Raw genomic sequence first — 24079 nt, forward strand, 5'->3', positions numbered from 1 at the left:
CTGCTACAAAGTTTTTAGCATTCTACAAATTTATCAGTGTTTTTCTCCAGGTTAAATAATTTTAACATGGGGATTGTGATATTAACAGTGCTTTATATTGCTGCCTTCATCAATTCTCCTTATTATAATAAACAAAGGCTTTTGAGATTCCATTATAGGTTTGCTGTTATCTCAAAGCAAAGGCTGTGCAAGATTTGTGGCTACAGAGTCATAATTGGCGATAAAGCTTCCTCCTCCCAAACTAAATATATAAAGAGAGGCTTTAACAAAATAATTGCAATATTCACTATGCATGAATTTCAATGCTCATGTAATTAATATTCCTGTGGAGTAGAGGATCTCTCACTGCCAAGGTTATGGGAGTCATGAACATATCGCTACTCAGGCCTAATGGGGAATAAGTAAAGAATCACTCTTCTCATGGGGAACTGGTTTTCAATCACACAAAATTACTTGTGGTGTTGGTTCACATTAGTACTGCTGTACAGATGTGAATGGAGCACCTGCTGCCTTTACCATTCTGATCATTTCCACTGTCACTATTTTTGTTATCAGAGAGGTAGCCGAGTTAGTCTATATCATTAAAAACAACAAGAAATCCTGTGGCACCTTATTTTGGCACATAAGCTTTTGTGGGCAAAGACCCTCTTCATCAGATGCATGGGGGGTGGGGGCAGGGTTCAGAGGAGGACTTATAGAAGGAGTCTCAGTAAAGGGGAAGGGCAGAGTTGACAAGGTCTATTCAGTCAGGGTGGATGTGGCCCATTGTCAGTTGCTAATGTGGAGGTGTGAACATCAAGAGCACAGAAACAGCGTCTGTAATGGGCCAGCCACTCCCAGTAATTTTGTTTTCATGAATCTTCATTCTCAGCACAAGGTAGCTCTTACCCTGGTCTGACTCTGCGAAGCTCCACCCCATCTCCTTGGCCTACTGAGATGCAGGGTTCCAGTCTGATGGCCCCATTCTCTGCAAACTCCCCACTGCAAGCAAGTGGGTGGGACTGATGCTTGAGACCACTCTATTATTCACTGGCTAGTGCAGATGTCCACAAACAAGGGGAAGTAGGTTGCATTCTTTAAAGGGTGACAGTAACTTACCTCTGTAGATTAAGACCCAGAAAAGTGAGTCACTGTGACTGATTGACCAGATCTGCCCAGGTCTAAACTCAGTCCAGGCATAACTTCATTATTTTAAAACCAATGAAGTTCCACATTTAAATAGCTAATTGAATAGCTTTCACTCTCTCTCACACACACAATTTAAGAAGATCAATAATGGGTTCCTCATGATCATCCATTTTAACTCCAAGCCCCTCTTTTTAATGTGTCTCCTGCTGTGTTCAGAACCTCTAGAGAAACAATACAGGATTTGGAGAGATTAGTTTTGTTTCCACTCCCCCATAACTTTCTGGCTTCTTTTATAGCCTAAGAAAAGTCATTGTCATTTGCAATATTGGTGCTATAACCACTATACTTCACTTAGTAGTTGTCTCATGCATACCACTTGTGAGATGACAGCCCTGAGGGTATTCTGCTCTTCCCCCCAAAATTTGCACATGGTGTTTTAAAATTGCAGAATTCTGCAAATTTCATTTAAAAAAAATGTGGATTTGCATACACAGGGGCTTGTTGGGGGGTTCTGGGTGCAACAATAATAGGACTCTGCGTGGGGATCCAGGTGAAGACGGTTGGGGCTCAGCTAGAGGCTCTGGGTTGTGGGAGAGATACAGCTTAGCCGTATGTCTGGGAACAGGGGCTCAGACAGGGAGTTCAGATGCTGTGGGGAGTGGGACTCAGTGGAGTGGGGATCGTGGCTCAGCTGATGGGGGATCCAGGTGTAGGAGACTCATTGGGGTGGGTCAAGTGCAGGAGGGTTGCATATGGAGGGTAAGGCTTTGTGGGAGGTTCTGGGTATGATGGTATCTAGATGCATGAAGGTTGTGTGAATGGAGATAAGAGGGAAGGTCCTCTCATGGATTGGTAACTGACTAAAACACAGGAAACAAAGAGTATGAATAAATGGTCAGTTTTCAGAATGGAGAGAGATAACTAGTAGTGTCCCCAAGCATCTGTACTGGGACCAATCCTATTCATAAATTATCTAGAGAAAAGAGTCAAGAGTGAGGTGGCAAAATTTCCAGATGACACAAAATAGGTCAAGATAGTTAAGTCCAAAACAGACTGTGAAGAGTTTCCAAAGTATCCTACAAAGCTATGACTAGGCAACAAAATAGCAAATGAATTTTAATGCTGATAAATGCAAAGTAATGCATGTTGGAAAACATAATCCTGACTATATGTATAAAATGATGGAGACTAAACTAGCTGTTACCGCTGAAGAGCGAGACATTGGACTCATTGTGGATAGTTCTCTGAAAACAACCGCTCAATGTGCAGTATCAGTCAAAAATGCAAACCAAATGTGGATCCACATAGGAAATGATAATTCCAAGAAACAATGAGCATGTGCAGAGGGAACAGATAAAACCCTCCAATACTGGGAGCAGATCTTTGGCCCTCTGGAGAACTGACGGCATGAACCATCCCTTCTAACACATTAAATAGGTAGTAAAAGAAGCTGTGAAAGCATAGTTGGGGAAAACAGCCCACACAATCAAGTCCAGAGAAAAGTCTATAATCACTGCTAACCCTTGATGTACAGCAGGAATATTCCATTACTGGAAAAAGTATTATTTTGCCTCTAGTGTCCCTAAATAAAATGTATGATTGGAAATGTATGCTCTGGTGTATTTTTTTAAAAGCAGGCAATGTTCAGCCTGCTTTTCAATGGATTGCAGCTTCCAACAAATAGCATGACATTAGATTAAGACTTTATTGCATTATAGTGCAACACAGTCAGACTATATATAGTAATTTGAACAGTGCAAAGTCACTGCTGGCCTGAATCAGTGACAGTGCTGATCCCCCAAGTACTGCATACTTGGAATGGCGATAAAACACTTCTCTCTTCACCTAAGGCATCATACACACCAAAGCAGAGTCTCATAACAATAGCATTTCACTTAGCTGGCTATGAAATACAGGAAAACCCTGGTTATCTGAGCCCTGGTCATCCAAACTCCATTTTATCTGACACTGGTTCAGGTGATGTTGGATGAAATGGAATGTTGGGTAACTGGAGGGTTGGATAATCTCCCCCAGTACTGTACAGGCCACAGCACCCCGCCCCCCACAGGGCCAGAAGTGGCTGCTGGGGAAGGCCAGCTGGGGCTACAGGCCCTGGGCCAGCAGCAGGGATGGGTGCCTGTCTGGAGCAGCAGAGGCTGCCAGCCCAGGAAGCTGGTCAGAGACAGCCAGCAGCCCACCTGCTCTCTGGGTCTCCAGGCCTCAGACTGGCAGCAGCTCTATGCCCCAGAGCAGTCTGGGGCACTATGGCCTGAGGCCAGCAATGACTCTACACCTCAGCTGCCAGGGGTGTGTTCCCAGGGCTGACTGAGGCTCCATGCTCCAGGGCTGGCAGCAGCTCCATACCCCAGGGTTGGTGGTAGTTCCACGCTCCAGCCACCAGAGCTCCACACCTCAGGGCCACCAGCAATTCTGTGCCTCAGTTGTTGGGGCTCCACACCCCTGGGCCGGCAGCAGCTCCAGCCTGGGACCAACCGGATCTCAGCACCCTGGGATTAGTGGGGTTGTCTGCCCAGTGAGCTGGCCCCAGTAAGAGGTTCGGTGGCAGCCAGCAGCCCACAACCCACCTCAGGAAGCCAGCCACCAGCAATTGAGAAGGGGCCCAGGCAACCTCCACCCAGGGGGCCCCCAACCCCACCCCCAATTATTTGACATTTTCATTTATCTTACCATAGGTGAGCCCCAATTATGTCAGATAACTGGAATTTTACTGTATTAGATTTGAAAACAGCATTTACTTAAAGAACGGCAAGAGGGGCCTGACTATGGCTACGTTCACATAACCAGATAACATTGAATTTGAAGGAGTTAGCTTGATATTAAAACATCACTGTCTTCACTGTAAATGTCATTAGCTCAGTTTAGTTTGCCTTAATATTGATAACAAAATGTTGATATTAACGGATGGGTATGACGTCAATCTCAAGTTTAAAATGGTCAATAAAGACTAATGTGGAAGCACCATGTCTTTCATTCAAATTTATGATCCTCCACAAATGTCCACTATGTAGCCTACAAAGATGCGCACTGTACCTGGCTCTCAGCTCCTTGCTACTAGCAGGAGCTGGGAAACTGACCAGGGTTGCTGCACTCCTGCAGTGCAGGGCCAGGCACTCCACAGCCAGGTGGCTCAAGCCACGTGGTACCAGGCTCCCTGCAGCCAGGCAGCTTGAGCCACACAGGGCCAAGCACCTTGCCGCCAAGAGATTCCAGCTGCATGAAACCAGACACTCTGTGGCCAGGTGACTCCTGCTGAGTGGGGCCAGATGCCCACCCCATAGGCGCCCTTGGCCACCCGCAACCAGGAGCCCCCAGCCAGCAGGCTCCAGCAGCTCTTCCACCACAGCCGGTGAGTTTCAGGGTTTGTTTTTCTGGAGAGGGTTTTTTTTTGTGGGGGGCGGGGGATGTTTATCAGTGTTTTGGAGGGGGTTGTTTTTGGGAGGTTGTTTTTTGGGGGGAGTTGGGGTGGGACTGGAGCTGGGGGAGTCTGCAGAGAGGGGCAGTAAACCCTTACATTTAACGGACTATCGGGAAGCATAGACAGCCCTTCCCCACATTAGTCCATTAAATGGAGGGTTTACTGTATTAGTGGGACCCAGGAAACTGCCCAGAGCTGCTGCACTGTCAGTTTCCTGGGTCCCCCAAGCTGCAGGACCCAGGAAACTGACAGCATTGCTGCACCTGGCTCCTTGCTCAGAATGTGGGGCTGAGGGAACTGTGGGATAGGTTCCGACAAGGCATTGCTGCAACAGTCGATGTTTGGTGATTTCAGCGTGGAAGCAATATGTCATATTTGTTGGGAGCCTGTGGGAAGTGAGGATACTCAAAATTGAATTTAAAAACTGGCATTATAAAATTGATTTAAATAAATTCAAATTCATCTCGTAGTGTAGACATTGCCCTAGTAATGCACAGGAAGGATAGAATAGTAGTTTACTATTCAAATCATCCTTCCACCCAGCAGAGTCACTGACACCAACAGAAATACAGCATTTCTACCTCAAGGTGACAAAGAAAACAAAGGAGCAGGTGACTTCATCTTTACTGCACACAGGTACAATACTCACAGCAGTATTGTGCACTTGAAAGCTCTGTAGTAGTAGGCATCCTTCAGTTTCAATTGAGGACTTCATTTACAGAAAGCTCCGTAACATTGCAATACAGAGGCCTTTGCATGCGTGAGTGCTAGCTAGTTCACAGAGAAGGCGGAAGATGCTCTAAGAAGTTACACACAAGGGCTGCCTCTATACTAGAGTTTTTTTGTTGCCAAAACTTGAGGAGCATCTACACACAAAATGCATTTTGTCAACAGAAACTGTTGACAAAAAGCCGTGTAGATGCTCTGGAGGGGGGTGTCCTTTTATCGACAGAGCCAATCAAAAGATTGATCCACTTTTATGTGTAGCCACAATCTGTCGAGAGAAGTTTTGTTGGACCATCTCTTTTGATAGTAACTTCTGTAGACAGATACTTCCAGGGCTTCTCTACAATACCACCTTCCTTCCCCCCCCCACCGCAACTTCGAAGTTTTAAACTTCGAAGTACCACCACGCATCTAGCCGCGGCTCACCTGCTGGTACTTTGAAGTGGTGGGACAACTTCAAAGTCCCCTTACTCCTCAAAATTTTGAGGAGTAAGAGGACTTCGAAGTTGCCCTGGCACTTCGAAGTACTGGCGGATGATCCGCTGCTAGAGGCATGCTGGTACTTTGAAGTTTAAAACTTGGACGTTGCCGCCGGGGGGGGTAGGGGGGGTGGAATTTGCTTAATGAAGTGTTGCCTATGCACGGCAGCACTTCATTAGTAAACTCCCAACACCCTAATTACCATCCTTCCTTCAAAGGAAGCTGGTAGCTTAGACAAGCCCCTAGTGTAGAGGTAGCCAAGCAGAAAAAAACTTGACACCTTGGAAGTCAATGGAAAAACTCCCACTGACCTAAACAGGCCAGGATTTAATTCTCTGTGGTGTGCATATTCCTTATTGATTGACCCCAATGCAGCATCTGACAACTGTTGCCCAAGGAAGTCCTAAAATGGACCCCATAGAACTGCTGTAATATCCTGAGTCACTGAGATACTGCACTGTCCTGGCGCTATTTACATAATTGTCTCATATATAAACTGACACTTGGAGGTCGGGGAGTGGGGAGACTTATGGTTGACTATCAGAAAAGCAATCCTCACTTGCTGCTCAGTGCTCATCTGCAATAACAACAGTCATCATGAAAAGGTTACCTCTGCTGCCGGTATATAAATCAGTGTCAAACACAGCTTTAACCTCCAGAGACAATGTGCCAGCTTGCTATTGAGCACAGCCTGCCATGTGAATTAGCACATGACTGCTGAATAGCCAGTATTGTTGGTGGTAGCAGCAGGAGGGGTCCACTGACATTTACTTAAATACCAGGTGATCTTTTCAACAGATGTGGAGATTTGTGACACATTTTCCTCCTCCTTTGCTGAGTACCCCCCCCCCCAAAAGAGAAAATCAATTTCCTTCTTTTCTCAAGATATCTGATTTTGAAAAGCCCATTGCTTTGCTTTGTTGGAATACACTGAGCTGATCTTCTGCCAACTATAATTCATCAAGAAGAAGGGAGACCTGAAAGGAAACAGCAGGATGTTTTTTTATGTTGCATAAAGAATAATGTTGCTTTTAGTCACAGCTTTTCAATATTCCATAAGTGCTTTTGGTTAATTCAAGTGTTGATTTAACACTTTTGGAACCAAATCTTTGAAGGAAAGACTAATGGGTTAAGTAAAGGATCTAAATAACATGTTTTCCAGTCATAAGATCCTTTCTCTTTTGCGTTTCATGCCTTCAATGTTTATTGTTCTCTGGAGAACAGCTTTTCAGTTCTTTTCTTTAAGTGAACTGCGTGTAATCACCTGCTTGAACTGCACCATTGGAGACAGCAGATCAGAAAGTATTGCTGGGCTATAATGCTTATTTTCATCTCAGATGAATTAAAGTAACCTACCCATATCAAGGTATGTCTACACCCGAAATTAGGTCAAATTTGTTAAGGTCAATTTTCAAGCACCTGATTTTACAAAGTCAAGGGGGCACATCCACACTGGCACATAAAGCTGACAGAGTATGTCCCTAATTTAGCATTGCTACCTTCAATTTTGTCAGCATTGCACTGTGGGTACCTATACAACAGTTCCTGCCACCCCCTTGCACTGTGGGTTTCAATCCGTGTATAATGGGACAAAAATGTGCTGTGGGTGGTTGTGGGTGTGTCTCACTGGAATCCCATAATACATTTCTCTTCTTCCCCTTCCTTTGGAAAGCAACAGCAAAAAGTATTTTCGCACCCTTTTTTCATTTCCGTGCAGACACCATTGCAAGACTAGCATGGAAGCTGTACAGTTTAAAACTGTTGTGGCAAGTATTATAAACACCTCATGCATTGTACCGCAGTAAGTGCAGAGTCTAAGCCATCATGAAAGTGACAAAGGACTCTGAAAGGACACCAAAAAGAGACTTGCTCTTAGAGTTTGTAAGTGCATGGCAATAGCTCTGTGGAAGCTTGCAAGACCAGACAGCTACCAGTCAGTAGGCAATCAATATGGAGTAGGCAAATCTACAGTGGGGGCTGCTGTGATCCAGGTAGCCAAGGCAATCAATACCCTTCTGCTACAAAAGACAGTGACACTGGGAAATGTGCAAGACAAAGTGGATGGTTTTGCCATGACTGGGTTCCCTAGCTGTGGTGTGATGATAGATGGAATGCACATCCCTATCGTGGTACAGGACCACCTTGCCACAGAGTACATAAATGGCAAGGGGCACTTCTCCATGATGTTGCAGGTGGTGGTGGATCACAAGGGTCATCACTGATATCAATGTGGGATGGTCAGGAAAGCTGCATGACACATGCATCTTTTAGGAACTCTGGTCTGTTTAGGAAGATGCAGAATTGGACTTTCTTCTCAGACAAGAAAATAACCACTAGAGATGTGGAGATGCCAGTAGTGATTCTGGGTGACCCATCTTACTACTCCCTTGGCTCATGAAGCCATACAGAGTCAGCCAGGACCACAGTAAAGAGCAGTTCTTAGAAAGTGCAGAATCAGCAGAATGTGCATTTAGCTGTTTAAAAGCCAGGTTCAGGAGCCTCCTGGCTCTGTTTGCCTTCAGTGAAATAAACATTCCCCTCATGGTGTTAGCCTTCTGTGTGCTTCATAATTTTTTTGAGAAGCTGGGGGAAGTTTTTGTGCCAGGCCAAAAGACAGAGGTAAGTGTCTTACCAGTAGTTGTGAGTAGCAATATGGAGAGCACAATGAGGGGCACCAAAGAGACCAGTTCCAGCCATGGCCAGACTGCCAACCATGGACCTGACCCAGGGGTACTGGCTTCAGCCCTGGCCGGGCTGCCAGTGCAGTTCCGGCCCTAGGTCACCAACTTCAGAGAGAGTGCTTGTTGTGGGAGGAGGAACTGTACTCAGCTAGCAAAACGGCAGAAGAAGCGATTTACCCTCTGCTGTACATGACTTGACTGTTACAAAAACATATACAAGAATATCAAAAACGAAAATTTAATGTTTCTGAAAATAAGGGACTGGCCATAGTGATTTGAGCTAGACATGGTGCAGGTAGCTCTCTGGATCATCATCTTGTCCTGGTGAGTGGGTTGTGTGTTCCAATCAGTCTGAGAGTGATACCCATAGCAGCAAGTTCAAGTGGCAGGGACCAGAAGAAGAATGATCCCAAAAGTCCACATCAGCAGAACAGGCAGAGGATAGCAAGGTTAATGCTACAATGGCTGTGCAGGTGGATGAAGGCTGCAGCAGACAGAAGGCTCCCAATCATCGTGTATCCCATGCCATTGGACCTGGGTCATCTATCTGTCAAGAAACATGTGGTGGCTGCAGTGCAACTGTCACCCCATGTTAAAAGAAGTCACCTGCAGGCATCTTTCCCCTTGTATTACTCTCCTAAACTTGAGCCCTATGGTGAATGGCGATGGGAGCAAAATTGTGAAATCTGGAAGCTTTTTGTCATGGAACAGCACATAAGCAGTGAATATATGTATCAGTCATTCCGTTTTAAGACTTGATGTGGTAGAACAGCTCAGTGATTGCATCCATGACTGAGCAGCCTTATTTAGGTTTTGCTCTGCTCACCCCACCTGGGGAGGGTGTAGAAAAGGTGCCCTAAACATAGTCTACCTCAGCCCCTCTGACTGGATAACCATGTCCAGTGGATTCATCTTTATGTGGCCAAAAATGAATGGTAAACTTTGGAATGTGAACTATTTGGACCATAATGGACAATCCAGACACTGGGCAACCCAAAAGACACCTGGCCTTTATCACTCATGACCTGCAATGATTCAATATCGATACAGCTGCCCTGGCAGAAGCACACAGACGAAAAGAAGGAAGCTAAGAGAAGAAGGTGGAGAGTATGCATTTTTCTCAAAAGGAACCCCAAGGGAGAAAAACAAATTCCTGTAGTAGGATTTGCCATCAAAAACAAACTGACAAAGATCCTATCTGAAGTCCCTGTTGGCATAAATGAGCATCTCATGACTCTGCTTGAAGCTTGACAAAAACTAACAAGCAACTATCAGGAGTGCTTATGCACCAATTCTAGACACCCAAGGTGATGTGATGGAGAAATTCTATACCCAACTGGACAAAGTTTTGAAAGACATTCCCAAAGAAGACAAGATTATTCTCCTGGGAGATTTTAATGTCAGAGTTGGAAGAGACACAGACCACTGGCAGACTACCAGTGGGAAAGGAGGAGTCAACAACAGCAGCTCCAATGGAGTGCTCCTCCTTACGAAATGTGCAGAACACAAGCTTGTCATAACAAATACCCTCTTCTGCCAGAAAAACAAATTTAAGACCTTATGGCAACATCCTTGATTGAAGCATTGTCACCTCATAGACTATGTCATCCACACTCAGGATTGGTGTGATTTCCTTATCATACATGCAATGACTAGCACTGATGACTGCTGGACTGATCACCACCTTATTTGATCCACGATGGCATTTGGGATTGTCACCAAACAGAGAGGTCAGAGGAAACAAATCTGACAAAAGATCAACACACAAGGCTTCAAGGACCCCATCAGATGAACTGACTTCCAGATAGATCTCCAAAGGAAGCTACCAACAGTGCACCCTCGAGATGTTGAAGAACGCTGGTGGCAATTGAAAAATGTCATAATTGGAGCTTGTGGAGGAACCACTGGCTGCCAGTCCAGGAAACATCAGGACTGGTTTGATGAGAATGATGGGGAAATTGAATGCTTGATTAAGGCAAAAGGAAAGCCTTTAGGGTTTGGGAAAGCAACAATAACTGCACAACAAAGAGAGAAGTGCATGCCAAGGCTAAGGCAGAAGTCCAACATAAAACAAGGACTCTGAAAAAACAGTGGTGGACTGAGAAGGCCTGAAAACTCCAGCATCTCACAGACATCAATAATACAAGAGGTTTCTTCAATGCTACCAAAGCTGTTTATTAACCAAAAAACCATGGAATCAATCCCCTGAGATCAAGGGATGGTACCCAAAGGCAATTAAGCCATTGCTTCTCGCTGGAGGGAGCACTATAATGAGCACTTAATGTGCTCCACCATGGTCCTAGAATCCCTTGACCAAATCCCTCAGCAACAGCCTAGGGACAATCTTGCAACACTTCCTACCCTGAATGAGGCCAAGCTGCCATGAAAGTGATGAAGTACAACAAGGCAACTGGACTAGATGAAATCCTTGCTGAAGTCTTCAAAGAAGGCAGGCCAGAGCTCCACACACAACTCCACCATCTGATTCTCAAGGTATGGGATAGGGAGCAGATTCCACGAGAGTTCAGAGATGCACGATCATAAGTCTCTTCAAGAAGGGCAATACGTTGGACTTTGGAATCGATAATGGCATCTCCTTCCTGGCAATGGCAGGACAAATCTTAGCTCGAATTCTTGCAAACTGACTCCTGCCACTCTCAGAAGAAATTCTCCCAGAATCTCAGTGTGGCTTCTGACCATTCTGACGAATGGTGGATATGATCTTCACTGCCCAGCGACTGCAAGAAAAATGTTGTGAACAAAACTAAGCCTTATACCCGAGTTTCATTGACCTGACTGAACCATTTGACTCAATTAATCATACAGCCATATGGACCATCCTCTCAAAGATTGGCTGCCCCAAAAAATTCATTAGCATCTTGAAGCCGCTTCATGGCAACAGGACTGCCACAGCTTTGAGCAACAACAGATCCCAAAGCGACCCCCTTTGAGGTCAAACTGGGAGTCAAACAAGGTAGTGTCATTGCCCCATCACTGTTCTGCATTCTCATCACCATAACCCTTCACCTCATTGACAGCAAGCTTCTAGATGGCATGAAGATTATCTATAGAATGAGTGGGAAGCTTTTCAATCTCAGGAGACCAAAACCTTAAAGCAAGACCTCCACAGCCTCAATCATGGAGCTCCAGTACGCAGGTGAAAACATGGTTGCTGATCTTCCTCCCACAGCCCATCAGGTCATCTTAAGCACCTTTGCTGAAGCATATGAGAATCTTGGCCTCACACTGAACATCAAAAAGACCAGGACTTTTTTCCGGTGGAGCAGCATTCCTCTGCCTTTTTTGCTGGCGTCACTATTTTTAAAAGGCAGCTAGTCAGCTCTAAGCCACATGTGGCTCTTTAAGGAACCATATGCGGCTCCTGCTGCTGCTGCTGTCTTCCAGCTCCCAGTACCCTGCCATGCTGAAGGAAGGACTCAATTGGTTTAATGGCTGTGGGGAGCCACGCAGCCACTATAAAGAGCAGGCGGATGGTGAGGAAGCACCAGCATGTGGAGCTCCTGGGTAAGGTGAGTCAGTGTTTGGGGAGAGGGTGGTTTAGGGCTGTGGGGGAATTAAGACACCTGGAGGCAAGAGCAGGGTGCAGCTGGGGATTGCAGTTGGGTTAAGCCTAGGGGCAGGAGAGTGATTTGGGGCCTGAGTTCTGGCTTGAGTTCTAGTGGGGGCAGGTTGGGGCTTAAGTTCCAGTCGGGGTGGTGATTTGGGGCTTGAGTTCCAGTGGGGAGGGGCAGTTTGGAGCTTGAGTTCTGACGCCTTTTTTCCCTAGGAAAAAAGCAATGAAAAAGACCAAGGTGCTCCACCAAGCCTCCCTGATGGGACAATTTCATGTACCTTTCATTGAAGTCAAAGGAGAACTGCTGGAAAATATGGAGCATTTCCCACACCTTGGAAGTCATCTTTCAGCTAAAGTTAACATTGGTACAGCAATCTAGCATTGTATGGTGCCGTGCAAGCTCTGCTTTTGCCCATCTGAGACAAAGGGTCTTTGAGAACCAGGACATCTAACCCAAGACAAAGCTCCCTGTACACTATGCAGTAGTTGTTCTGATGCTACTGTATGCATGTCAATCTTGGACAACATAGAAGCATCATTTGAAAGTACTTGAACAATATGCGCTGCACTGGTTAGGCCTCAGCTGGAGTATTGTGTCCAGTTCTGGGCACCACAGTTCAAGAAAGATGTGGAGAAATTAGAGAGGGTCAGAAAAGAGCAACAAGAATGATTAAATGTCTAGAGAATGTGACCTATGAAGAAAAGCTGAAAGAACTGGGCTTGTTAAGTTTGGAAAAGAGAAGATTGCGGGGGTGGGGACATGATAGCGGTTTTCAGGTATCTGAAAGGGTCATAAGGAGGAGGGAGAAAACTTGTTCTTTTTGGCTTCTGAGGATAGAGCAGGAGACCATGGACTTAAACTGCAGCAAGGGAGGTTTAGGTTGGACATTAGGAAAAAGTTCCTAACTGTCAGGGTGGTCAAACAGTGGAATAAATTGCCAAAGAGGTTGTGGAATCTCCATCGCTGGAGATATTTAAGAACAGGTTAGACAGATGTCTATCAGGGATGGTTTAGACAGTACTTGGTCCTGCCATGAGGGCAGGGGGCTGGACTCGATGGCCTCTCGAGATCCTTTCCAGTCCTAGTATTTTATGATTCTATGAATATCATCAATGCTGCCTCAGCAGAATCCTAAATATCTTTTGGGAGGATAGGTGCACAAACACTAGCATCCTGGAAGAGCTGAACATTACCAGCACTGAAGCCATTATCATTCATCAACATCTTCAATGGACTGGTCATATTGTTCAGATGTCTGATCGTGTTTTCCAAGTTGGAGGAAGGAAAGAGCATGGCGGGGGGGGCAGAGGAAGCAATATAAGGGTATGTTGAAAGCACACATGAAAAAGCGCAGCAAGGGTGTTGACACTTGGGAGAACCTTGCCCAGGACCATTTCCAGCACAGAGCGGTAATCTGTAAGGGGGTGGTGCAATTTGAGAGGTCATGCCACAGTGCAGACAAGGAGAAAAGAACGGCAAAAACTGCTCCGCATTCTTCCAACAGCTACTAATCCCTGCCCCTTCCGTGATAAGACCTGCAGCTCCAGAATCAGGCTGTTCAGCCATCAACGGACTGAGAAATCGAAGGGTGACATGAAAAAGTTCTACTTGTTATTAAGTGAACACCAAGAGAGCAACCAGGAACGATTCCCTCATACAGCTCTGGAAATGTACTTTCAGCCACCCCACTTAGTATTCCAGCCCTGGGCTTCTTGAGTGGAAACTCTGTGCCAAACTGTGTGATGTTTTACAAGATGAGTACATGTATGTCCAGCAGTGGCACTGACAAACCATACCAAACTCACCTTCACTTGTGACTGTACAGTGGATCTGTAAAGGTAACAGACTGCTAAAATAACTACCTCACACTTGTGGATATTAGCATTAGTGAAGTCACACTTTCTTTTTATTGAGGAAAACTGGATTTTATTTTAACTGTTTTCTAAGATTCCACTAGGCTCTGAGCATCAGAGTTCAAGAATTCCCATAAGGGAATCCTAATGCATTTTATATGCATGTATTGTTTAGTTTGCTTTTGAGTAATACCTAATTCAGAGTGTGCACTTAACTCTTGTCATCAGTACCTTGGTATCCCCCAGTGACCACTGCTAACAGCATTTTGCAGTTGCACTTTCTTTCAGCTCCTGCTTTAAAAAAACGAATTAGAAGAATTAAAGAAGTTTTTTTTTCTGTTTGTTATTTCAAACACACAGGCACTTATGTCCTCTGCCTCAGATAAAAGGTTAATGCAGGGCTATAAGGCTCCAGGCAGGGAGCTATTATAGAGAATGAAAGAGAAAACAATACCAATAAAGCTTTAAAATTAATTACATACCACCAGATTCCCTATGGAGTTAAATATTATATGATACAGCCATTAAAGTGTGCAAAAGAATTCACGAGAAAAATTTCTTCAATGAGATCCCACCCCAGAAAGGCAATTAAATTCACGAATTAACTTTAATGAGACTTATGCACATGCTTAAAGTTAAGCTCCTGGTCTGAAGCATATGCTTAAATATTTTGTTGAAGTGGAGCCAAGATGAATTGGATACAACTAGCTGCTTATGACAATGTTGCAACAATTCCTGAAGCATGTTATCACCTTTGAAATGCAAATAGATTTGTTAAGACAAATGATGTTACCAGGAAAAATAAACCATACACACGCTTGGCTGTCATTTCAACTATCTCACCATATTTTGTGTCATTAAAGTATGTAAAGTGCTTGACCAAGGTTTAATCCATGACCTTATAACAGGCAATAAGCACAGAGAAACACCTACAGAGGCCAGAATACAAGAGTCTTGCAAATCAACCTGCTTATTGTAAGTTACTCACTGTTTCTACTGGACACTTTCCAGACTTTTATAAAGATCAGTGGTACTCTGACATGCGGTAACTGAGTAAATGCCAAAAGCAAGATGAGGGCTAAATGTTACAACCATGTCTTTAAATACAAAGCAAAGCGAGTTTTACCTGGGAAGTGCCACAAAAAGAAATAAGCTCTCTGCTCAGGAGCCATTTACACAGGTATCAAACCCAGTACTACCGGAAACAGTTTCAAACATGGCACCTTACCTCAACAAACTCAGGCAGAAATATTTGAAGGAATTTATGATGCCCCAGTCAGCTTTCATTCCCCCAAGGGCTCCTGCTGCACATTGTCACACTACCTCGGGCATCACCACACTTGCATTTTTCTGAAATGCATCAAGCATTCGTGCAGCCTCCTCAGCTGTAGCCACAGTGGGAGGAATACTGCAGACTAGGCTCCGACATTTACCACCATATAATCTAAATATGTTCTATAGCACGGTGGTAAATACGCCAGCAGGCATCAGCAACTAGTCTGCACAAGCAGCACCAGTGATGAGGTACAATGGTAGGAGCTCATAAGAAAAATGGTGATGTAGAGAAAGCCTCAGGAGGGCATGTGAGGCCAGGTGCAGGTGGATAAAAGCAGGATGCAGAGCAAAAGAAGTAGCACAGAGCGCCCACTCCTAGCTACTCAGTTTTACAAGATCTTGCAGTAACTTGAGATATCTGGGGTACGGCAAAGGGAGTGTGTGGAAGCTATCTTCTGTGTTAGCTCCACAGTGAGACAAATTCCGTCCATGGGATGAAGTCTAGGGAACTCTGAGAATTGAAACAAGTGTTTTCCAAGTAACTTTCTCCCTCCTTTAGCAACTTTTTGTCTATGAGTATGACCAAAAGTGCTTAATGTTCCTCTGTTTCCCATCTGTGAAAAGTTGTTAACTGTAACAGGCTGCCTGTGTTTGCTTTCAAGGGCCCCATGCATTAGCAGGTTTTGATTCTACTGAGAGGAATGCTAAGTTGATTCTATTATTTTATTGGTACTGCTGACATGCAACTCTACTGCAGCCACATGACAAGTGGAAGTAGGGTTTTTGAGAGAAAGGATACACTACATGGGTTGAACTGTCTGAGGGAGGACTCTTAGGAGCAGCCAAGCCTGAGGAGGTGGCTTGAGCTGAATTTCATGTTGTTAATTTCTTTGCTCAAACTGTGTACCCCTTCCTCATACTGGTGAGCAGCTGAGTACAAAGGCACTATTCCTGGGAGCAGACATCAATGTGAATATAAGGTTCACAATCTGTCCCTTTTGGTAATAAAGCCAGACCTCAAGGAGGTGGTGAGTGTGGCCTCGCGTAAAGTATCTGAGACAGGTTGGTAAAGGCATATGTTTAAATGAACCTAATTCGCAGGTGTGGAGCAGGGATTAATTAACACATATCCACATACGCACCCGTGCTGATAATGTTCAACTGCACTAACAGTGATAGGAATGTCGGAGGCAATTTCCAATGAGATTTAAGGGAGTTAAGGGCCCAAAACCCACTAAAAAGTCCCAGTGTTAACCCCCAACTCCGAAGGGCACTAAACTGCTCTCATAATCAACTTCACCTCCTTCTGTTACCACTATAATTCCTTAAACAGCTCAACTGCATTTAGCGTATCACTTAAAATTAATACAGTTAAGTCTTGTTTGTTTACAGTCTTCCATTTATGGCTGCTAAACAGCAGGACCATGTAATACTAACTATAAATCAGGAAAAGGGGACCTGAATTAACAAATATACTGAAAAATGAGCTATCGTATTTACAAAGGACTATAAATTTAGACTTTCTTCTATGCCTCTGGGGAAATCACTCATAGCAAAAGTAAAGACAGATGTTAAAAACAGTGGGGCTGAAGAGTTATTACTAGCATCAAACCATGCACCTTATTTGTACTGCTTATGTTCTTAAAAGGTTCAACCCTATGAGTTGCTCAGCTGAGGGAATTCATAGGGTTCAGCATCTCCAAGAAACAGCTCAATACCTCAAAGGATTGAGCTTAAATGTGTTGCTTTCATCAGTGTAACACTGAGCTTAACCTCTTCATTACTGCCTCTTATAATACTTACACAGCTGCACATCACAAAAGCAAATGCACAAAAATGGCCTGAAAATGTATCATAGGTCAAGGGCTGGTCTGTTGAAATAGAAGCAGAATTAACACCTAATAGCTGCGTCTACACGTGCATGCTACTTCGAAGTAGCGGCACCAACTTCGACGTTAGGTGGCGAGACGTCGAAGTCGCTAACCTCATGAGGAGATAGGAATAGGACCGTGTAGACGATCCGCGTCCCGCAACGTCAAAATTGCTGGGTCCTCCATGGCGGCCATCAGCTGGGGGGTTGAGAGATGCTCTCTCTCCAGCCCCTGCGGGGCTCTATGGTCACCGTGGGCAGCAGCCCTTAGCCCAGGGCTTCTGGCTGCTTCTGCGGCAGCTGGGGATCTATGCTGCAGGCACAGGGTCTGCAACCAGTTGTTGGCTCTGTGTATCTTGTGTTGTTTAGTGCAATTGTGTGTGGGAGGGGCCCTTTAAGGGAGCGGCTTCCTGTTGAGTCCGCCCTGTGACCCTGTCTGCAGCTGTGCCTGGCACCCTTATTTCGATGTGTGCTACTTTGGCGTGTAGACGTACCCTCGCAGCGCCTATTTCGATGTGGTGCCGCGCAACGTCGAAGTTGAACGTCGACGTTGCCAGCCCTGGAGGACGTGTAGACGTTATTCATCGAAATAGCCTATTTCGATGTTGGCTTCACGTGTAGACGTAGCCAATAAGGGCCAAAATCAGCCAATATGTCAGTGGACATTCTTCCATTGATGTTAGTGGAGTTGGGGCTGCTTCTGCAAGGCTGAATTCAGCATTTCATGCTACAGAAGGAGGTAATAATCTGAACAGGAATTATCTTAACAACAGCAGCACACACAATCGGTTCCATTACATTATTATCGCCCTGGGGCAAAACTAAACTGTACGACATGTGTGTGTATTTGTGCCAGCTCAGGGATGTATAGGCCCTGACATAAGCACATTCTTTCTGATTTCACCCCAAAACACATCTCTTGCTGCTGTGCAGGTTCTATGGATCAACCCCCTTAGTGCTGTTCAACGAGCCAGAATCAGACAGAAGACTTTCACTTCTTTTTCCCTGCACCCTAAGGTGGCACCTACATGCAACTCCTCACTGTATGTTTGCTCTAGATCTGCAGCACTGAAGTTTTAAGTTCTGGAGGGTGGGTGGAAAGGACAGCATGAGGAATGGTGTGCAGACAGCAAGCTCAGGCTGTGAATGAGATCCACAGTGCATCTCTGGGACGTTTGTCTAATTCCCCTTTTGTTCCAGTGCTACCGACTGAGGGCTGTTCTCTGAACCCCTCTCACATTAGCATGTTAGCACCTCCTGAGCAGTTCATGGAGAGGACCATAAAGCAAATCAGAAAGCTTTTCCCACCTGACCCTCCTCTGAGACCAGTTTGCACACTTGGGGAGGGGAAGCAATCCATCAGCAATGCTCAATAATTAATGACTTGGGGAAGGAGCTTTTAAGTAAGAATGGAAACAAAACTAATTTTGAACACCCATGCCATGTTGACCAATACAAATAGCCCAGTCTGAGCTGATGAGCTTTCCAGAAGGGCCAACATGCTATTTTGCTTATTTGCATAGCAGCATTTGCTTCTAGAGAAAAAAAGAGTGGCAGTTCTTTCCCCAAAGTAGAAAACAAACCAACAAAAAATGTAATAAGTGATTGACTGTAGAACACATAAATAAATACACAAAAGTCCTAGTGCTACATAATAGTTAATCCACTGTTAAAATGTGTGTCGACGTGATGTACATAGGAATAGTCCACTTTGCAGGCCAGGAGATAACTCTAAGTTAGTGTAAATGTGCAGCCGGACTCCCTCGCTAGCACTGCACTCTTTTTGTTTTGATAGTTTATCACTGTGTACATTCCACAGAAGAAGGAATGAAAAAGAGGCACTAGTCTGTGGAAGTACAGCCTTAAATCAGCCACTGAAAACAGCAGTGCCATCAGCTCAGTTCAGCCTTTCAACTCGTTTGTCGAATTTTATTTTCTTTCAGTCTTGTGGTTAAAACACAGCACTGATTTCTATTCCTTCCTATGCAGGCCTGCACAAGTCCCTTAGCCTTTCTGCCTCCGTCTTCCTATCTGAGCTGAGATAATAGTCCTGGGCTTCACCAAGTGCTCAGAGGATTAATTAACATTTGTAGTAAAGGAACAGAGTATTTGCTTCATAAACTCTACACTGTCAAAGAAGCCAGGAGTGAAGCAGGTCAGTTGGGGAGCCTGTTCCCTTGCCATTTAGTTTCCTCTTAAGCCAACAACAGGGAATAATGATCATCTTCATTTTATGCCAGGAAGAATTTTATATAAGCACACATGCACTCATGTATGCACTGACATATACACAGCCAATCAACAGCAGGCATCTGGGTTCTACAGAAACCTGCTGATTTCGAAATACATTTAGCACACAGAAGCCTGTTGAATTTGACTTTATTTGTAATAAAGACTTTCAAAGCTAATACTGTTTTCTTCTGATGTTCATGTTAGCATATGGTGTTCATTTAAAGCTATTCCAAACAAGCTGTATTCATTAAATGTATGACCCAGCTGATTAGACTCAAACTTCTCTGGCGTAACTACATTCTTGACACCAGCATGTATAATAAAAAAGGTCAAACCTCTTTAGTCCAGCATTTTCAGGACCTGACCGGTGCTGAACCATGGGAGGTCAATATTGTCTAGCACCATTACCAACACTTCAGCTGTCTAATGAGCTCTTAGAAGATATTTACGGGCATAGAGCTAAACAACAGCATAGAACAGAGAGACCTAGCAATGACAGCTGTAAACAAACTCCATGGGACCATTGGATACCTGGCCATTTCCATAAGTGGATATCTGGCTAACTAAAAATCACACCAGACCATGAAAAGTGCCATGCCAGAGACTGTTGGATTAGAAAGGTTCAACCTGTGGTTTTCTTCATATGAGGAGGGCTGACATTGATCCAAATATCGAAACGCTTTTAGACTGGTGTTTTACTTATTTTTAGTAAGTCTGGCATAGGGCAGAAACACACGAACTGAGACCCAGCTACCCAGAGACCCAGTATCCTAGACTTAAAAGATTAAGTGATCATTATGACAAGTTAGTGTGACCACTTACATTGTACAGGCCAAAGAAACTCTCACAATGATCCCTGAAGCAAGCCCAATAACCTGTGGTTGAACTAGATCATACATTTTAGAATGAGATTCTTTTCCTTGAGGTCAGCCTTATCATAGCTCCAACACTGCTCTATACAAAATGGTTCAATGAAAGTGAGTTCATTCCCCTCCACACCAAGGCTACGCCTACACTACAGAGATTTTTCAGAAATCCCTTCCAGAAGATGTTTTTCAAAAAAAACCTTCTTTCAAAAGAGTGCATCCACACACAAAAAAGTGGATCAAAAGAGTGATATGTTCTTTTGAAAGAGAGCATCCACACAGCCCCCACTCTTTTGAAAGAATGGACCAGGGATCAAAAAAACAGGTGCCATGAGGACTGCTCTTTCGAAAGCAGGACCCTGTGGAGCGTCTTCACATATTTTCTTTTGAAAGAAGCTTTCAAAAGAAGGTGTTCTTCCTGAAATGGGAAAGGAAGAATAATTTTGAAAGGAGCGCACATTCTTTCAATTTACTTTTGAAAGAACAATTTTTGCATGTAGATGCCCTGTGGGATCTTCTGAAAGAGGCCCTTTCTTTCAAAGAATCTTTCAAAAGAAGTTGCTGGTGTAGACACATCCCAATAGCATAACCAAACAATTCTGTAACTGCAAGGCATAGGGAAATGGTGAATGCCATACCTCCCTGATGCCTGATAACTACCAATTTAGGACCTGAAAGATAAAGATTATTGTCATTCATCATAACTACTATGGCAGCCAGTGTAAGATCATTGAATGGTTTATTGATGTAAACATCCAATCCTTTTCCTTCCCCCCACTCACCCATATTCCACTAAACTATTAGCCTTGGGGAATTCTGTGTGTTAATTGTATACAACATAAAACCTGTCTCTTCTCTTTTGAACATACTTCCTTTACATTTCAAGTACCACTCCCCTGCTAGTGTTAAGAGCCTTCCCTAAGGTTAGTCATCACTATGCCATTCATTATTATTCATTATTTTAGATACATTCATCATCTCTCTTTTTAATATCATCCATTTCCCAAACTAAATCATGCTACATTTTTAATTCCTCTTCATATCAAAGTTCCCTCCCCCAGGGTGTCTAATAGTTTTCATTACCTTTTTCTGAAACCAAGTCACCAAAACTCAATGCTGAATTCATGGTGAAGTCATTTAATCAATTTATATAATGGCATTGTAAAATTCCCACATTTCTTCTACAACCAAATGTTGTATTTGCTTTTAGAAGTGCTGCTGCACATTCAGCAGATGCATTCATTAAATTGTCCTCTGGGACATGGACACCCTTTCCTGAAAAGTCCCCACTAATTCAGAACCCAACCTGCATGCATGAGTAGTTTTAAATTGTTCCCTCCAATGTCAATTATCTTGCAAGTCAATTCTCAAGTTTCCATAGTAGTCTAGTGTAAGCGACTTCAATAAAAGCCTACTGAATGCCTAAAAATATGGACTCCAATGGTTCTTCTGGACCAGTTGTTTTGTTAATGCATTTCAAAAATTCTAGTGGGTTAGAGACATCCAGTTTGTCCTTACAAAAGCTGTGCTCTATTGCTGTTGACACACAGGAATTGCCACACCAGCTCAGACTAGTGGTCTGTCAAGGTAAAAATCTGAACACAGAAATGAAAGGCTCTTGTATTAACCCTCCACACTGCCACCTTGGCAGTTAGCTAGACTCTCATTACACTGTCCAGAGGTGCTCTCAGGGGCAAGTTTGACAGACGACAACCTATTTGTCTCTGCCTTTTACATCTCTCCCATCCAGACTCTCACAACCTCAAAGTCCCTTCTGAAATGGAACCATGCTTAAAAAAAAATCCAATTGCTATTAGTATCCACCACCTCTGAGGCACCTTTCACTTTCCTATTCCTTCCCAGCTTCCCTTCTTTCCTTCTTTCCTTCCTTCCCTTCTCTCCCTTCTATTCTAAATGGTGATTGCTTTGGTAATACTTCTGACCTTGACTGGTGCATGAAACGGGGTCGGGGAGAGAACGTGCTCAAGAGAGAGGTAACTCAAGTGCTGAAAATGTGTTTATGTATTCTGAGAGCACATCTTCAGAGAGGGATGACTTGAGAAAGAGGCAAGCATGATGTGCATGCCGAGGCAAGCTCTTCATGACTTATTTATAAGGAACGGGGCATAAAGAAATTGCTAAAGGAGAAAGAAGAGAGAAAAATCTGACATACCTTGTCGGTGTAGACGAAGAACAGAATCACGATGGTGAGCTCCAGCAGGAATATAATTAACAGCATGATAAAAAACTGTCAAGAGAAGAGGGGACAGGGGAAGAAACAAAAACCCAGAAACATCAAAATCTGTTTCATGTATCCTCTTGCTGCACAATAATTACATTTGGCAGGTCATGCATCAAAAAGTGGGCTTTTGTTTTATGGACTGCAGGGTATGGAGTTATTGCTTAGAGACCAACAGAGATGAACGCAGCATGCATCATCGGAAATCAGACACAGGACTAGTTGGGGGCATGGTGTATCCAGACACACACACACACACAGCCTGCTTCTGTTCCTATTACCTTCCATAAGAGAATTAGGTTCTACATTTAACATGTTAGTGCCCTGTTTGGTTCCCAAATAGGCTGGCCTTTGTTTGTTTATTCACACCTTTGCAGTTGATGAAATGGCTTTGAAACCTCTATTTCTGCACAAGCTGCTTCTTTATGAGAAAAGCAAAGCCATAAGTCAATCCAGTGGCTATGAGAAATTGAAAGGAACATTTAAATGTTTGTTTACAAAGTTAGCTTGTCTGGGAAAGTATCTCATTTATAGGAAGGGCATTATAAAAAAAAATACTCAGTTTAGCTCCTTGACTGTGAGGAAACATCTCAACTAATGTCAAAAACTGGATTTATAAAAGTGCATTAATTCCTAGATTCGGGATTTCAGCTGGCATTCTCAAAAGGGTTCAGCTCTCTTTGACTTCAGGGGGAACAGAGATAGACCAACACTGAGCACATTCGAAAATCTTTCATGTTTTACATTCAGAAAAATGTTGCCGCTCTGACACTATACAGGCTGTGGTGCAGGCATGGCAGAATGGCACAGTAGAAGGATAAGACTGAAGAGGACTACTATGCTATCTTCATCTGTCACCAAGCATTGGTACAGGATACTTCCTGAAGTAACCAGGTCTGATGCAAAGTCCAATGAAGTAGAGAGAAATACTTACTGATTTCAATGGGCTTTGGAACAGGCCCTAATTAAGAGATCATGGAGTTATGAAAAAAGGACCATTTAGAAATCCCATAAAATAAGGGCAATGACATAAGATTGCTCACAGGCTCCACTGCCCTCTATAACCACACATAGCTACCTGCCTGCAAGACTACAATTTTATAACTCAGCAGTACAGCTTTGATTGAAACCTCAATCTCTGGGGCGAAAAACCTACTGTTCCAGCCATTCAGCTGAAAACCTATAAACTTCAATGGCTAAAAAGCCATATCAGAGCTTTTCTTTGCATGATGAGTGGAAGCCAAAGCTCTGCACCTATGAATTTCTGTAACAAAATAAAGGGCAAGAGATCTGGAGACAGAAAACAATTTTCCAACAATACAATGGCACACATTATTTTGCCTTTAGCCCCAAGTATCTGAAATTAAGATTTATTTTCATTTAATCTTTGCTGGACTCTAAATACTAGACTGGCCTTACTACCACAATCTACTTTCAATCAGTTCTAGGTCAGGGCACCCATTCATGACAGCAACTTCTCAGACTGATCTTCATGTCATTACCATCCAGAAATGGTTTGCATGTTGGTGAGTACCAGCCCATATGTCATTGGCCTGTCACAGTATGATAGCAGATTGTGGCAGAGCCTCCACGGAGCAGGGACAAAGTATATCACAATATACTTGAACTCTGTGGTACTGCAAGTACACTTTGCTACTTGATACCTACTCATGCAATGGGACATGTTGACCCTCATTAGAGACTCTAGCATACCCATA

General features: G+C 43.9%; 1 protein-coding gene across 5 annotated transcripts in view; it reads right to left on the reverse strand.

Annotated features, from left to right (window-relative positions):
• The window catches only part of TSPAN4 (tetraspanin 4), a 668631-nt gene that overhangs the window by 49393 nt on the left and 595159 nt on the right, over positions 1–24079 (reverse strand). For all 5 annotated transcript variants that reach the window (XM_074997847.1, XM_074997848.1, XM_074997846.1 and 2 more), the window contains one exon: positions 22296–22370. In XM_074997847.1, coding sequence (XP_074853948.1) covers positions 22296–22370 — 75 coding nt within the window. The remainder of the gene's footprint in view (positions 1–22295; positions 22371–24079) is intronic.

Source organism: Carettochelys insculpta, chromosome 6, assembly GCF_033958435.1.
Source record: "Carettochelys insculpta isolate YL-2023 chromosome 6, ASM3395843v1, whole genome shotgun sequence".
Taxonomy (NCBI): domain Eukaryota; kingdom Metazoa; phylum Chordata; order Testudines; family Carettochelyidae; genus Carettochelys; species Carettochelys insculpta.